The 17,085-nt window shown below is 44.5% G+C and overlaps 1 protein-coding gene across 15 annotated transcripts in view; it reads left to right on the top strand.

The window, feature by feature from the left end:
• The window catches only part of dlg3 (discs, large homolog 3 (Drosophila)), a 57,487-nt gene that overhangs the window by 3,744 nt on the left and 36,658 nt on the right, over window positions 1-17,085 (top strand). For 10 of the 15 annotated variants that reach the window (XM_041219907.1, XM_041219908.1, XM_041219902.1 and 7 more), the window contains exons 3-4: window positions 3,137-3,249; window positions 6,292-6,432. In XM_041219907.1, coding sequence (XP_041075841.1) covers window positions 3,137-3,249; window positions 6,292-6,432 — 254 coding nt within the window. Of the gene's footprint in view, window positions 1-3,136; window positions 3,250-6,291; window positions 6,433-11,686; window positions 12,438-17,085 lie in introns of those variants that run through there. The other 5 variants (XM_041219906.1, XM_041219913.1, XM_041219916.1 and 2 more) reach the window with 4 other exon arrangements.

A 17,085-nucleotide genomic window follows, 5' to 3' on the forward strand; every position in this document is an offset into this window, starting at 1 on the left:
ATTCCTCTGTCTTCCCGGTGCAGCTGGACTGTCCTGTCTCCAGTGGGAGTCTCAGTCGCGCAGAGATGAGGGCACAGGGCCAGTCAGGCTGGACTCTGAAACACTGCATGCATGATTGAGCAATCAGGAACAAAGGTCTCCTTCATCGCAGACTCATCCTTTTGTTCACACTTGCTTGGGGGCGGCTGAGTGCTTCAGTGGGCTAAAACACCCTGGTCCTCCCTCTTAACTAAACAGACAGAGAGTTCACAAGCAGTTCACATTCATTCATTCATTCATTCATTATTTACTGCTCTATGAATCTATGTCTTCCTTTTTATCTGTATGTGTGTCTGCCTATCTGTACTGCTCAATGCAGTCTAAGGCTAATAGGGTATAACAGTATGTATCCTGTATCAAATGAGAGACCATTGTTTTCACAACACAGCTGTATCTTTTATTCAAAACAAACCACATATTTACACAACTGGTGGTAGAAACCGAAATGTCTGTAGTTCAGTGTTACAAAAGAACAATCAAACAGTTAACACACCCAAAGCAGTGCTACATAAGTGTTGGAGTTGTTTTAAGCACATTTTCTATAAATAACCTTAACATTTCTGTGTACATAGACCCCATTCATTTGTGACTGTCATAGTGAGATCATTAGTGTGTTTGTATTAGCAACACACACACACAGAGGAGATTAGATGAATGAAGGCATTAGCAGTGTCACAATGAAAGACGGCTCCTCTGCCTGGTGAAATGAGATCATTCTGTGCTGCTTTCACCCTCGCACTGACACACTGCCCTGAGAACGGAAAGTTTTACTCAGCTGGAACTAGTGAAGTAACAGTCAGCAAGTTAGGAGGCCAGTCAAATAAAACTGTCAGATTCTGAGCCAGACATCAAGCCCCTGGAATAAGGGAATGACACACAGGCTCAGACTGTAGAAACCAGCTTCAAGAGTAAGGCTGTTTTTAAGGTTGGTTAAGTAAAACTACAGTACTTTTAAGCAAATTAAGTTTAATAAGTGAATTCCCTGGGTACATATGTTTGGCAGGCCATCTTTTGCTTTTTTTCACCGTCACAGTTTAGGAATTTTTTAACAGATTACTGTGGTCTGGTATGTTTTTAAATATGCTTGAGATGAGAAAGGGGTTTGTTTCGAGCTTTTAAAAGACTCTTGACCTTAACTTTCTGTGCTGTATTTCAATGGGCTTTGTCCTACTGGACTGGTAATACTGGTATGTTTGTTGAAATTATATGGTCTTGTTGCATTGTTTTAATTGTATTGCATAATAAGAGTCTGTAAGAGTGTAGGGGTGCTGGTAGGGGTTTAGGGGGCAGGTGGATCTCGTTAGAGGACAGCATATTGTCACCCACACACACGCACATGCACACACGCACTGTACGCTCACATACACACACAGCAGGATGAGTCACTGTCCTGCCATGCTGCAGCAATGGGATTAGCACAGCGTCCTCTGCTCTAAATGCTTAATTCCTTTATCTGCAGTTCCCTGAAATCGTTCTTAGCAATGATTAAACTAATTTGTGTTTTTCTTACGTGAGCTCAAACCTTTTTTTTTTTTTTTTTTTTTTACACCTTTGAGCTGTTACTGTAAGACAAGGGCGCCTCTTTGTGCAGACTGTGGAGCTGCTGATGACATCAGAGAGATGTCATGGGGTGTGCGGTCAACAGATCTCACAGCAGACAGGAGCAGTGGGGTCTGATGATGAGAGCTGAGGGATTGGGCGGTAATGTGTCCCATTGGTTAGAACTAAGGGAATGGCCGGCTGTGTGGCCCAGGGTTTAGAACTAAGGGACTGGACAGAAGTGTGGCCTAGTTGTTATGATCCAAAGAATGGTAGGCAGCGTGACCCTGACTTGGCTGAGGTGTGTGGCCTAATAGTCAATGTGTAGAGTGACTGGGCTGAAGGTTAGCATTGCTCATTCAATATCCAGGCAGAATATATCTCAACTATCTCTTTAATGGAGAGACATTGCTTCACCAGGTGTCCTAATTTTAATTTTACTTTATTTGGATTTATTTTTGAAAATGTAGTTTCTGGAAGGACTGATACAAAATGTTTGCTCCGTCTGTGATGCAAAATATAAATAGAATCTGCAATTCTGACCTGCAGATGGAGCAAGAGAACAGAAAACATAAGATGTGACGAGCCTAGAGCCACAATTCATCTCTACCGGGAAAGAGTGCTAGTTCAGAACTACAGCTCCTAAAATTCAAAGCTGTTCAAGCTTCATAAGTATATATATATATATATATATATCTATATATATATTATATATATATATATATCTATATATATATATATATATATATATGTTCTTTCAGCCCAAATGTACAGAGCATACTGATTCAGTGAAGTGCACTTCTGCCCTGGTGTGTTGCAATACAGACTATCCTGAGCTCCCCCAGTGCTGTCCAGTAGGTTTTAACCCCCTGTCAATCCCCAGGAGATATGGCATCAATTGCCAAACCAGCTTTGTGTTTCACAGTGTGGAGTTCAAATATGAGTGAGGCTGGAATTACTTTGCTACCAGTATTCCTAGTTGTGGTTTGCGCTATTTAGTACCTCCAGAACTGGGATTATTTGGGGTTTAATTAATATTACAAATGGTGACTCATGAATCTGTGCAGTGAGATGCACATTCAACACATCGAACACAGGAAGCCAGGGACTGTATCAAATGTTACAGCTCCCTTATATAATACAATGTAATACACTGAGTATTTATAAGGGTTAGATCAACCAAATAAATAGCAGTCCTGTATTGCAGTATTAAATCCAATAATAAAGGTTGCTAGGAGTCAGTTCTTTGTTTGTATTCTCTTTGCCTTGTCTAATTCCTGATGCCCAGGTAAGCACAGTTCTGGGGTGTTTTGAAATCTTTATAAGATTATTTTATAGTTTATTTCTGAGACATTTTACAGAACACAGATGGCACTAGAAACCTTCCCCAACACTCCTTGTCACAAAGACTAACAACATTGATACTTCTGAATAATACAAGATGAACAGCAACGCATTCAGACCAGCTAGTTTAAAAAAAAAAAAAAAAAAAAAAGACTGGATTGATTTGGGAGTTTGGTGCCTGATCTAAAAGTTGAGCTTCACTCTCTCTCTCCAGATATCCAGGAATGCTATGAGGTCACACTGAGGCTGAACAGCCGCGCAGAGGACCAGGAGCCTGAAATTGGGGAGAAGACGGGAGGATCAGGAGGGGGAGATGAAAGCTGGGAGGTATGATATTGATTGAAGCTCTGCAGCCTCTTTAGTGTCTGCACAGGTTTAGACAGGAACACCTCTCACTCAAGCTCAGGTACTGGTACAGTGGACCAGCGCTAGGTCTGGGGTTATTAAAATAAGCTGGAATTTGAGCTCTGGCCTGATCACATGTCTATGCCTCTCTAATACGGTGCCTCATCTGAATGTATGATATTGGGAGGGACATTGGATAAAATGAGCAGATTTACCACAAGCCTGATTCATCGGACTGCTTGCTCCTGGTCATCTAAATGATAAACCTCAACAATGATGATTCTGAAGCCCCCAATTAGATCCCAGGCCAATACCAGTTTCAATCCCTGCCTGTTTAATGCAGATAGCTGGCTGCGGAGATCAGGGCTCTCACCCTGAGTTGGGACGGCTCCCTCTGCAGAGGCCCTGCTTAAGAAAGCTAAATGTATCTAACAAATCTGCTTTGCCAGCGCTGCTCAGAGCACATTCTGTGAAAGCGTCCAGCAAAGGGCTCATTATGATTCCAGGCGTGCAGTCATCAGAGTATAGGATTGGAATTCAATCGAATGAGCCTGCGCGTTCTATCATTTGGCGCAGAGCAGCAGAAAAAGAGGGAACTAATGACCGAATAGGACTGGACTGAGAGCAAGGTCTGTTGAGATTGCTGCTGGCTAATATTCCATCCCCTACAAGTTTTCACAAATGGGGTCTTGCTTCCATGTGATATAATATATATATATATATATATATATATATATATATATATATATATTATCAGCTTCACTGATTTCCTGTTGATACTGGGCAATATAATGAAGTTTGTATCAGTGTTGCACTGGAAGTGACCTCATACGCTGGCACAGCTAGCAGCAGCTACTGCCACCAAGGTTAGTCTAGGATGGCTGATGGAGCCTGGCTCTCTACCACAACAAACAGCGTCTTGGTCTCTGACTCTCTTAAAGTACTTCCCCAGCAGTAAGTGATATATAATACACTCAAACGAACTGTTCAAGCCATTACGAAGCAAAGTAATGTCGTACTGGGCTGATGGGTTTAGTTTAGATGTTCAGGGAGTGGCTTATCATTAATTAAACTGAAGCGCATGAATGCGGGACACTCATTGCAAGTTGAATCAGAACAGCCCTGGTCTATCTTTGTAGTGGCACATCTGGCAGTGTCCTGCCCTGAATAAGTGTTGTCACAAACCTGGCACAGCTGTCGCTCAGGGTAACCGTCAGGCCGAGCGCAGGTCACTAATGAAAAGGCAGCGAGACAGATCAAGCCCTGATAAAAGGAAGACGAGTTTCTGCCGTGTTAAGGTCCCCAGTAAAGCTTTTTAATATCACGAGCTGGCGCAATGGTAAGAACGTTTCGGCTGCCTGATTGCCCTGTTTGGACTTCTGCCGAGCAGTTTGGTTGGTACTTCAGTCTTGACACAGGCCTCCATGAGTGATTGCAGTCTCTCAGAGCTCAGAGAGCTGAATAAACACGGAGAGATGGGCTGGCAGGCTGGATGGCTGGCTCAGGAGAATGAACATGCAAGGATCAATCTTCATCAATTGGGGGGGGGGTTGTTTCGAAGGCTGCCTGTGCCGTAGTTCAATGGAAACAAGCAGATCCACTGCTGGCCTTGGAGCAGCTGCGCTGGCAGGCAATAGAGATGGCTGGAGACTCTCTGCTGTCTCTCCTCCTCTCCCCGTCTTAGGCCCCTCAAAAGGTATGCATTGTCTGGCTAGTCATGCAAATGCAAGGCAAGCTTCATCCAACACCTTCACGAGCACACCTCAGTCCAGGCCTGACTGTGACCTTATTGGCTCTGTAATGTTCCCCCACTAAACTCATGCCATTTGTTACCTGAGCGAGAATCTAAAACTCCAGAGGTGAAAGACATGAGCAACAAGAAAATTAGACCACTGCACCACCTAGCACTGTCGCTGCAAGCATTCCATGTGACAGACAAATTCCCTGTGTTTATACTCTTTTCATGAAGGATCGTCTCTGCTGACGCAATAGCTGATGGTTAGGATAATCTTCCTGTTCATTTTTCGGCAGTTGTGAGCCACTCTCCTTCCCATTAAAGACAGTTTTACCCAGGTGTTAGCAGTGGTTCACAGATAGTCACAGGTCAAGGACAAAGAGAAGACTAGATTACTTACACAGACCACTCAGCCCAGAAGTGATTGATTTATCTTAATGGGCTCAAAAGTGTTCAATATTTAATAGCACCGGGCCGCTGTCCTCTGTCAGTCAACACAGCACAACTCAAGGGATAAATCTTTACCTCGATCTCAACACACAACACAATCTCAAGACCCATATTATTATTTCAGTGCTGTCCCGCTCTCAAAAACCCTAATAGACAATGAAATCCATCAAGAGTATGAGGAATAGTTAGAAACCAAAGCTGTGGGACCATCCAGGTACCTGTTCTGCATACCCTCTCTCCCCCATCAGGGGGCTGTATGGTTGAAGAACAAGGACTCCAGACAAAAAGGCAAAGAAAACAGCTTCCATTGCTCTAGTACAACAATCAGGCCCCTGTTTGGGATATGGCTGGGCCGGGCAGGCAGCGGTGAATCACATCAGATTGGGTTGGTGTGTTATGAGCTTTTCTGAATCAAGCAGCAGTAAATCCCATTCAGTTTGCAATGCCCCTCGATGCCAGATAGCTGTAGTAACAGAGACGGATTCCTGTTTGTCAAAGCTCTTCACGCTTGCCAGGTTTTTAATTGCTGTTTGTTTTTTTGTGTGGCCTTGATGATCAGGGAGGAGGAGGAGATTGTGCTGTTCTAACATAATCCCTGATTCCCATAAAACACTGACTAATGCACATTGTGCCTCCTGCTGGCCACAGCACAGCATTAGGAAACCCACTGGTGAGCATGTTAAAAGAAACCCTGGAACTGGTTCCTTGGAGTACCCCGGCAGCATCATAAGAGACTGAACGGGAATTAAATACACAAAGTGTGATGGTGAGAGTTGCACAGTATTGCTTTGTATTTTTCTGCTTCGATTATAGAGATTGTGCTGTACTGTGTGTTTCAGAGAACAGCCCCAGCTTGCCAGGAGTCTGGATTGGAGGGTGGTGAAGAGCCAGCTCGAGTTTGGGTGACCACACTGAGGACCTCACAGAAAGTGGAGCGGGTGTGTGGCCTGGTGGCCCACACTCACGTGGAGATTCCCAAGGTCAGTTGGGATCAGGAGCTCGCCATTGGGAGCTGGGGAAAGGCAGGAGCTCGGGCTACACTGCCAGGGACAGACCTTCACCAGCTTGTGTTAACACTCTTTACTCTGGATACTCTTACAGTTAGTTTCATGTTTTTAGTAGTGCAAGGTTTCATCCCAGATATGAAACCCGCCTTGTTTTTTGTTAGTGTGGAACTACAGAAGGGGAATCAGAAATCAATCAGAAAACTCCAGGCTGCAGAGTAATGCCACTGCAGTGGTACCCTGGGAAAACAAGGTGCAAAATTATTTTGGATTATTTAGATTGATTGATGTCCTTCACCCCCACCCCCACCCCATATCTAATATTGTAGACTAGCAACCTCACAATGCAATAGATGCCTCTTATTTTATTATCTGAGTTTGTGTGTGTGTGTGGGGGGGTTTTGCTGTCCAGATGGAGAGAGAGAGATGAAGCATTTCCGTTCCAGTTGGGGAATCTCTGTCTCTCTCTCCTCACTCTGTCTTTGATGATTGATGAGGTGTCATGTCAGCCTGATTCTGCAGTTTGTTCTGCAGTAGCTCTGTGTTGCTCAGCAGGAAAGCCCTCGGACAGCTTCTCAGCAACAGTGTTATTGACTCCTGAACCCAGCGACTTGTGTAACTGCTTTGTCAAGCAGATCAGACTTGGGGGAAACTGAGAATCTGACACCTGCAAAGGGTCTCTAACCCCTCGGCTCTTGGCACAATCTGTCTGGGTTGCCAAACAGGGCAGCTGCTGAGTGCTGCTTACACAGCAGGTATGTTGTGCAATATTATAGGTGCCACAGGAAATAGATGCTGTAGGGGATTGTCTGGAATTGATGTATTTCCCTTTTGCTTTCATTTGGATAAGTTTTGGTGGTATTGTTTCTGCTGCAGTTCTCTGACTCCCCACTAGGGAGCACCGTGTTCACCCATCTGGTGGTGCAATTTGGTTTGTGTCAGTGTAGTCCTGGGCAGATATTTCTCCAGGATAAAATTACGAAGATCAATCATCTTGTTTTCAGGCTTGCCCTTTTATTCATTAATGGAGTCTGACTAACTGACTGGGGCTAACACTAAGGGGTACTGCTGGCCTTAAACACATTAACCTATGCTATTACCTTTTAATACGCCCTCAAACAGATGGCACGACACTCTCATCAGCAGATGAAACCCTGCTTCTCTGCAGAGATCTGCCAGGATCGGAGTGCCGTGGCTGCCCTGCTCTCTCAGTGTAACCCAGTGAAATCTCTCTTCAGTGTAGGAGATCCCTAGCAGCTACGCTGACAGGCTCGCAGAGAGTCAGAACTGAAATGGACACTGAGCGCGCTCAGCCTGGCTTAGGTTGCTATGGAAACCTCATCCCTCCCCCTGCATCCCCACATGCTCAGAGGGCTCGCACTGTTCTCTGTGGTTTGAGTGTCTCTCCTCATTAGACTGGAGGTAAAGGGGTTCACTGCCAAATTTAAGAGTGTTACGACCGGCACTATCTCCCTGCCTACGTCAGCAAACTATGTCAGCAAATCCTTTTACTGTACATCTCTATCTTTCTGTATCCCAATCGAAGTACCTGTGCCTCTATTTCCTCCCACATGGTTCCCTCGCTCCCATTTATTCCCCCATCTCCCCCTGCTTCACAGGCTTCTCTGCCTCCTCTCGTCCTTCTCTCCATTTCCCTGCAGTCTCCCTTTTTCCCCTGTCATAATCCTTCTTTCCAATCCTTTCCTTCCCCCGTCTCAGTCTCTCTCTCTCTCTATCATTATTCTGTCAGCAGGCTGTGTGCTGCCTGCCGAAGCAGCTGCTTGCTGCCACCCATCCTATTAATAGGAGCTGCAGCGCCGGCCCTTTTGTTTTCCCTGTGATTGCAGCTGCGGGACTGTGCAGCTCTGAGAGCTGAGTGCTGCAGCGTCATCGCAGAGGCTCGTTGTCACTCAGGGACCCGGTGCCAGCTTGGTTCTGGTCCCGCTCAAGGTCCAGCCTTCCCTGCAGCTGGGGTCCTTGTTCATGTTAGAAAGATTTTTTTTTTTTTTTTTTTTCGATTTGCTGCACAAGCGAAGAATTTAAGGAAATAATGTGTATCAGGCAGTGTGGTCCCCTGGTTAGTGCTGAGAGACTGGGAGGCAGATTAGCTTTTTGTGGTCTGGACTGGGGGATTGTCAGGCCGTGTGGTTTAATGGTTAGTGCTGAGGGACTGGGAGGGAAAGTGATTTAGTGGTTAGAACTCAGGGGCTGCTTTCAGTTATTTCAATTAGCTGTGTTTGCATTAGGTATTTGTAAATGGTAAGTGTGCTTCAAACCCAATCCTTTTGTAATAGAATAGTTCCCCCTGTGTTCTCAGCATTGAGAGCCATCATTGTCCTTAGCCTGACGACACAGACAGACTGAACTTCCTGTAGCCTTATATGGTCATCTCTCTTGTCAGGTGACCAGAGCCTCAGAAGTAACCTTTGTGAGAATGCAAAGAAATTCTAGAAAAAAAAAGTACATTGTGAAATAAAGGAGTCAAAGAGGGTGCTGTTTGGCAGCCCTGGGTTATATAACAGGGTTAGCAAAGCAGGGGTGCTGTGAGACTAATAGGTGCGGAAACTGGAGCTTGGGCTGGTCTGAATTGCTACAGATCTCACCCCTGCTTCCTAAATCAATCACAGGGTTGCCTACTTTTAATTTGTCAAGAGGGGTCAAAGGCTACCCGTTTAATTTCCTCCAAAATGTTCTTTACTTGATTGGATTTCTCTTTATATATCACCCTGATTCCATGCTGTAGTTAAAGGAATAAGAAAGAATGCAAGGATTATTGTGTACATGATAGCAGTGTGGCTTAATTGTGAGGGCTAAGTGACTGGGAGGCAGTGTGGGTTGAACCGCTAGACTGAGAGGAAAAGTAGTATGGCTTATTATTTGAGATAAAAGAACAGACGGCAATGTGGCCTCGTGGTTAAATTTAAGAAAAGAAAGGCAATACTCCATGTACTGGAGTTCAATTCTGGTTGCCCATGTTTGTCCTGTACTTTAAATGGTACTAAACATGCAGCATAAAGGGAATAGGGAGAGACGGGCAAATCAGTTTTGGTCCCAGAAGGGATTTTGGGTAATCACAGAGCGTGGGACAGCGCCTCTGCATCCTCCCTCACAAAGCATGGGACAGCGTCTCTGTGCATCGTCCATCACAGAGCATGGGACAACGTTTCTGTGCAGCCTCCATCACAGAGCATGGGACAGCGTCTCTGCCTCCTCCATCACAGAGCATGGGACAGTGTCTCTGCATCCTCCATCACAAAGCATGGGACAGCGTCTCTGTGCATCCTCCATCACAGAGCATGGGACAGCGTCTCTGTGCATCGTCCATCACAGAGCATGGGACAGCGTCTCTGCATCCTCCATCACAGAGCATGGGACAGCGTCTCTGTGCATCCTCCATCACAGAGCATGGGACAGCGTCTCTGCATCCTCCATCACAGAGCATGGGACAGCGTCTCTGTGCATCCTCCATCACAGAGCATGGGACAGCGTCTCTGCATCCTCCATCACAGAGCATGGGACAGCGTCTCTGCATCCTCCATCACAGAGCATGGGACAGCGTCTCTGCATCCTCCATCACAGAGCATGGGACAGCGTCTCTGCATCCTCCATCACAGAGCATGGGACAGCGTCTCTGTGCAGCCTCCATCACAGGCGCTAATTAGTGGGGCGTGGGTGTGAGAGATTGTGGGAAATTGGGACAGATTTAGCTGCTTGGAGAAATTTCTATAATTGCAGCCTTTTACACAATAACATCCTGGAGGTTCTGGCTCCGGAGTTACACAGCTCACTGTCTGCAAGGTGTCAATTCACTGGGAGTGCGTCTGCCAGCATGGAAATAGTTTAAATGTGTAGCCTATACAGGAGCGTGCCCAGTAGAAACGGTCTGATTTAAACTGCCTGGAACTGTTTTTTAGGTAATACAGTCTGTCTAGGTGAGGCAGGTCATGATTAGTGCTGTAAAGCCAGCAATATATTGTGTGTCAGATAGTTCGGAGAAGCACATCCGGACAGCATTGTTGTTCTACAGGAAACCAGAAAGGATCATTGGGCTCACTCTTGGAACCTGTCAATGCTGTGAGAGATCTGGGGCCAGTTTTGCTTCATCCATTTGTAAGATACGTAGCAAGAAAGACAACATGGCCCATTCATCTCGGACAAGTATATGAGAGCTGTTACTTGTTTAATGAAAATATTACAATCCATGAACACAGAGGCAACAGTAAATGTGCGTTCCCATTTCTATACAGAGCATCTGAGACATGCTGCAGCCTTCTTCTGCTCCCTCCCAACCTCTACCCTCCTCACTCTCCCTCTCTCTCGCTCGTAGAGACGATGCTGGCGATTCACTTGTTCAGACTGAAAAGATCTACTCCTTTTTGTTTTGCTATATATAATCTTAAAAGGCAAAGGCTACCTTTCCTGAGGGGAGTAAGGCGCACCGAGACTTCAGCTCACTTTCTCTCTTCCTTTCTCTGCCTGTACTGCGGTATACTGTAGCAAAAGCATAACAAAGTGTACTTAGGCACAGGCAAGCATGATTAATCACAGATAAGTATCTTAAACCATGCTACAGTAATATGCATAGTATAGACATGGGAAAAGCACAATAAACCGCCAGATTAAAGAGACGTACTCGTACAGCAGAAGCCTGCCACTGTGCACTAAGCAGCCTGTTGGCGCATTATGAAGCTTGCTACTTTTCCAGTAAGTGCGTTGAGCGATGGCCATGATGTGATAAAAGGTGCGCAGCCCCTTTAAGAGAAGACAGTGAAGCACTGCTGCTGATGGTGTTGCTGTGCCGCGAGTTGATTGGTTGTGGCTGTCAGGGCTGAGGTGCTGGAGGGATGCTGCTATTGCTCCCTCTCTCTCTCTCTCTCTCTCTCTCTCTCTCTCTCTCTCTCTCTCTCTCTCTCTCTTGCTCGCCCGCTCGCATCTTTCTGTGCAATCAGCAAGTAGGACAGGCAATCCAGTGCTCCACTCCTCTCTGCAGAGAGAGAGAGAGAGAGAGAGAGAGAGGAAAAGAGCTTCCCAATGAACGCAAGAGGAGGAGAAGAGGAAGAATCACCACCAAAATAAGAGAGAGAGAGAGACACACACACGCACGCAGGGGAATATTTCACCAGGAGATACAGGCAGACATTTATATCTCTCTCTCTCCATATTTTTTTTTTATATATACATATATATTTATATTTATACATATATATATATATATATATATGTATATGTGTGTGTGTGTGTGTGTGTGTCTGTCACTGTGATCACGGCGTGCTAAGAGGAGATTTTAACCATCATAACCATCAGGGCAGGTCTGTGATGGTATGAATTGTACATTCATTTTCTGATCCGTACGTGAAGGAGAGAAAGACTATTTGGCTTTCCTCGCTCACTGTTATTTTTTTATTTATTTTTTTTGATTGCCGACAGCGAGGAAGAAAGAAAGCGAGCAAGCGAACCAAGAAGCTGGTGAATTGTTCTTATATCTGCTATCATTATTATTATCATCATAATTATTACAATTATTATTATTCGTATTATTCACTTCTTTTTTTTTTTGCGTGGGGATTGTGTGACGAAGCATCACCAGTAAAAGGATTGTCAAAGCCAGCCAGCTAGCCAGCATGCACAAACACCACCACTGCTGCAAGTGCCCGGAATGCTACGAGGTGACCCGCATGGCAGCCCTGCGCAGGATGGACCCCCCCACTTACGGGGACTGGCAGCCCGACCAGTTTGGTTACCCAGCAGGGTTCGGCGCCGGACAGACCCTGCCCTCTCCGGCGGCTGGGGGAGGGGGAGGCGTGGGAGGAACGGGCACCATAGGCAGGAGTAAAGGCAAGCTGATGACTGCTGCAGGCTCCGGGGGCCCCAACCCCAAGGGCCAGTCCAAGGGCGGCCCCAAAGTGAACGGCAACAGTTCCAGCGGTCAAGGAGGATGGTGGCCGGAGTGTACCTGTTCTAACCGGGACTGGTACGACCAGGTAATACTGGCACGGACTGTGGGGCTCCACGGCGCGGTTCTGGGGTGCCTGTGTGGAGATATAGAACTGATCACTATTCACACATGCACAGAAACACAGCACAATGACAGCTGCAGTAGCCTGGTAGCTGCATGGGAAATACAAATTAGGGGAGGAAATGTAGCTTTTTTAATGTGCAGCTGAAATCTTTTTTTTTTTTTTTTTTTTTGTTATGCACATGCGTATGTTCCTGTGCATCAATTGATAAACATGGATATCTGTAGACATATATATGAAAGTAATGGACAGATATGCAGTAAATCTGAGATGCATTATTCTCTATTTAGATAAACACTTCTTTATAAATATATTTAAAGCTCTCTTCTTATACCTCATATTTGTTCATATTTGTGTGTGTGTGTGTGTGTCTTTGTTTATAGCACATCAGTTTTTTAGGAGAATCAATTTCTGAACAGTGAAGACTGCTTCTATAAATTAGATGGGGAAAGCATAGGCAGATTATTATTTTTCTATCGGTACTTGTAGGTGTGAGACTCGTCCGATTTAAAATACAGTTTATTAAAAACATGCATCAAATGAATACTAGCAGACAGATACAATTATAGCCTATTATTGCAAAACAATACCCTCCTTCAAAGAAGGGGGAACACAAAGCTTTTGCTGGCAGATTTCTTTAGTGTAAATAATTGTGTTTTTGTGAGCAGACGCGTAGCTCTTTCTGTTAAGATGGATAGACAGATAGATGGAGAGATGGATAGATGAGTATTTCCCTGTCTCGCAGTCCTATGGTGGATATCTTTCCTATCTCCTTAATCACTTCAAAGGGGGCGGGGTGATCTATATAAGTGTATTGATAGTCTGGGAAATGAAACATAACAAATGACAGTAACATTGAGTCTTTTCCTTCATGGTGTTGATATGCTAGGCCACTCTGTTTGAGCCAGTCCTGCATGTTTGGGGGAGGGGTCTTTTCAACACAGGAATCCATATCATGCAACCGTTTCTCCATCTCTCTCTCTCTTTCATCTCTCCATCTCTCTCCTGTTGGGGGCTTGTCATTTCCACACACTGTCGGACTCACAGACAGACAGGGAAGGGGTCTATTGAGATATTGAGATGAGGCAGCTCTCTTTACAGGGGGTGGGCGGTCAGTGTGACTGTACGAAATGCTGTGTGTGCGTATGCGTGCGCGTGTGTGTGTGTGTGTGAGTGTGTCTGCGTGTGCATGTGTGTGAGTGAATGCAAGTAAAATGGAGGCTGAAGATTCATAGGTAGTGTGGGAAACAGTCCATTGAACACACAGGATCAAAATCCTACCTGCCTGTAGATTATAATGTAAATGGCTGTCTAAACCTTTGAACTGCTGTTCCCATAGCATGGGCTGTATTTTTTGTATGTTTGTTTCATAACTAGCTAACCACACACACACACACACCCACACAGACACACACACAGCTGCTCTTAAAGCATCAAGTGTTTTTATTAATAATTGTAGCATTCTTGAAGTGTTTTTTTATTGTATATACTCAGTACTCTCTTTTTATGCGAGTGTGTGAAGGTATATGTTTTCTTTAAATGCATTAAGCTTGTATTTATATTTAGCAAAGTCCTTTATTCAATAGAATGGGAGAATACCCACTGTTGTATTTGCAAACGTGTTAACACTCCTAAAGTGGGGTACACATCAGCCCTAGGCACATGTTCCTTGCCTGCAATGGTCCAGTAGGATCTGAAATTGGAATTATAGCAATGGGTTGATGGCACTAGAGTAGATCCAGGATGGAAATGAAACCTGCTCTGCATCAACACAGGCATTGTTTGGACATCCTGGGTTTCAAAATGCAAATCAAGATTTATCCAAAAACAAGTGAGAGCATTATATAAGACACGCTGCAGCGAGAAGTGGGCAAACCCTTTCCAGTGTAGAGAGGGTTTACCCTGAGTTATTGAGAACGATTAGAACAAGCGTGGAGGGCACTTAACTCTCTGCTGCCCAGGTACTGTGTGTGAGCAGTGCCACTGTGTGCTATGTGTTCATTATAGAGGTACTAAAATAAGGCACTTGTTGTATGGCAGTTTTGAATATGTGTACATTTGCCAGTAGAGAAGGTTATCTAAAAAGATGTGCAGTGTATATACACAGTGTGTGTATTTGCAGTGTACTCATCTATTAGGAGATCTGGGGGAGGCTGAGCTCTTTCAGGGAAGTTGATAATAAACTAATCTGAATAGTACATTTACAAGGAAGACAAAAATAGAATTGGATGTGTTTCTTGAGAGCGAGTGTAGCGCAGAGAGGACAGCAAGCTTGTCTCCTTGTTTTTCAGGCTGCTCAGCATTTATTTCTGAAAAGCCGTCATGTTCAATGGCACTGTTCATAGAGGCAGAGAGAAGATGAATAACCTGGGTTAGGGGACAGAGAGGAAACAGCTGAGACTGATGGGGAGAGAGACAAGGTATATTTATTTATTTATACAGGGTAATACACTGAGGTGTATAACATTCTCTTAGAAAACAACATCTTTCTCTCTCTATATATATATATGTGTGTGTGTGTGTGTGTGTGTGTGTGTGTGTGTGTATATATATATGTATATACTGAACAAAAATATAAACTCAACATGCAACAATTTCAAAGATTTTACTGAGTTACATTTCATATAAGGAAATCAGTCAATTGAAATAAATTCATTAGGCCCTAATCTATGGATTTCACATGACTGGGAATACAGATATGCATCTGTTGGTCACAGATACCTTAAAAAAAAAAAGGTAGGGGTGTGGATCAGAAAACCAGTCAGTATCTGGTGTGACCACCATTTGCCTTATGCAGCGCGACACATCTCCTTCGCATAGAGTCAAGACCCTGGTGAGGACGACGAGCACGCAGATGAGCTTCCCTAAGATGGTTTCTGACAGTATGTGCAGAAATTCTTCGGTTGTGCAAACCCACAGTTTCATCAGCTGTCCGGGTGGCTGGTCTCAGACGATCCCGCAGGTGAAGAAGCCGGATGTGAAGGTCCTGGGCTGGCGTGGTTACACGTGGTCTGCGGTTGTGAGGCTGTTTGGACTTACTACCAAATTCTCTAAAACGACGTTGGAGGCGGCTTATGGTAGAGAAATGAACATTCAACTCTCTGGCAACAGCTCTGGTGGACATTCCTGTAGTCAGCATGCCAATTGCACCCTCCCTCAAAACTTGAGACATCTGTGGCATTGTGTTGTGTGACAAAACTGCACATTTTAGAGTGGCCTTTTATTGTCCCCAGCACAAGGTGCACCTGTGTAATGATCATGCTGTTTAATCAGCTTCTTGATATGCCACACCTGTCAGGTGGATGGGTTATCTTGGCAAAGGAGAAATGCTCACTAACAGGGATGTAAACAAATTTGTGCACAAAATTTGAGAGAAATAAGCTTTTTGTGTGTATGGAAAATTTCTGGGATCTTTTATTTCAGCTCATGAAACATGGGACCAACACTTTACATGTTGCGTTTATATTTTTGTTTAGTGTGTGTGTGTGTGTGTGTGTGTGTGTGTGTGTGTGTTTATATATATATATATATATATATATATATATATTATATATATATATATATATATAATATTCATAGGTTCAGTTTTAAATGGGTAAATCCTATTTCAATGGGTAATTCTAACATATTTAAATTTACAGAACTTGCATTTTTGGCAGGAACAGCATGCTGAAAAGTTTCAAAATCCCTGTGATTTTTCAGGTTGGAGGACCAGTTAGTATAGTGAGAGGGTGAGAAGCCAGTGTTTCTTTGACACACAGAGAGGGCGTGAGACGGGGGTGTTTGGTTGCAGATCAGTCATGTCGGGGGTGTGTGCTCAGTTTGGGTTAATGGAGAGTGGGGGTGGGGCACTGCTCCCAGGCTGCAGGAGATGTATAGTGTAATGTATACTGTGAGCAGGAGAGTGCTGTGTGTCTATATTACATAGCAGAGCTTGATATTGACGTGATACAGGCGTATGAAATTTCTTTTTGCATCGGGTGGCAGAGGGAAATGACGTCACGTGAATGAAAATCAAGCAGATATCAGAGCTGCAGTCAGAACCAGAAGGGCTATTTGTCCTTTAGGGAGGTTTGGGGAAAATAGATGGAAATATACTAAGAAGAGAGCACTGGCATTCAGGTCTACCCCTCAAATCAGAATGGTATTTTAATTTTTGATCAAGCCTTTAGGCTTATCAATGGAGTGGGGTACCGTAGAATTACTAAGAGATAATAACATGGCTTTCAAATGTTTGCTATTGGAATGTGAAAGAAAACATGTGTGTGTGTGTGTGTGTGTGTGTGTATGTGTGTGTGTGTGTGTGTGTGTTTGTTAGCATTGTAGCAGGTCTCCTGTGCAGAGTGGGTGTTGTTTCACCACCCCTCCCCCCTTGTGTGTTTCCGAGCTTGTCTGTTCTGCTCGCTCTCCTCCACACTGTAGCTACCATGCTGTCTCTCTCCTATCCCCATCTCCATCTCCCTCTATCACCACCCCTATTCTAGCCTAGAATGGGGCTGAAAGCAGTTTCAAGCATGCTTCATTGTACGAGTTGAGTCTGCCTATCCAACATCATTTAAGGCAGTACAAAACAAACTGTTTTCTGATCTGTTTTTTTTTTTTTTAAACATAT

The sequence above is a fragment of the Polyodon spathula genome, chromosome 20 (assembly GCF_017654505.1).
Source record: "Polyodon spathula isolate WHYD16114869_AA chromosome 20, ASM1765450v1, whole genome shotgun sequence".
Classification (NCBI taxonomy): Eukaryota; Metazoa; Chordata; class Actinopteri; order Acipenseriformes; family Polyodontidae; genus Polyodon; species Polyodon spathula.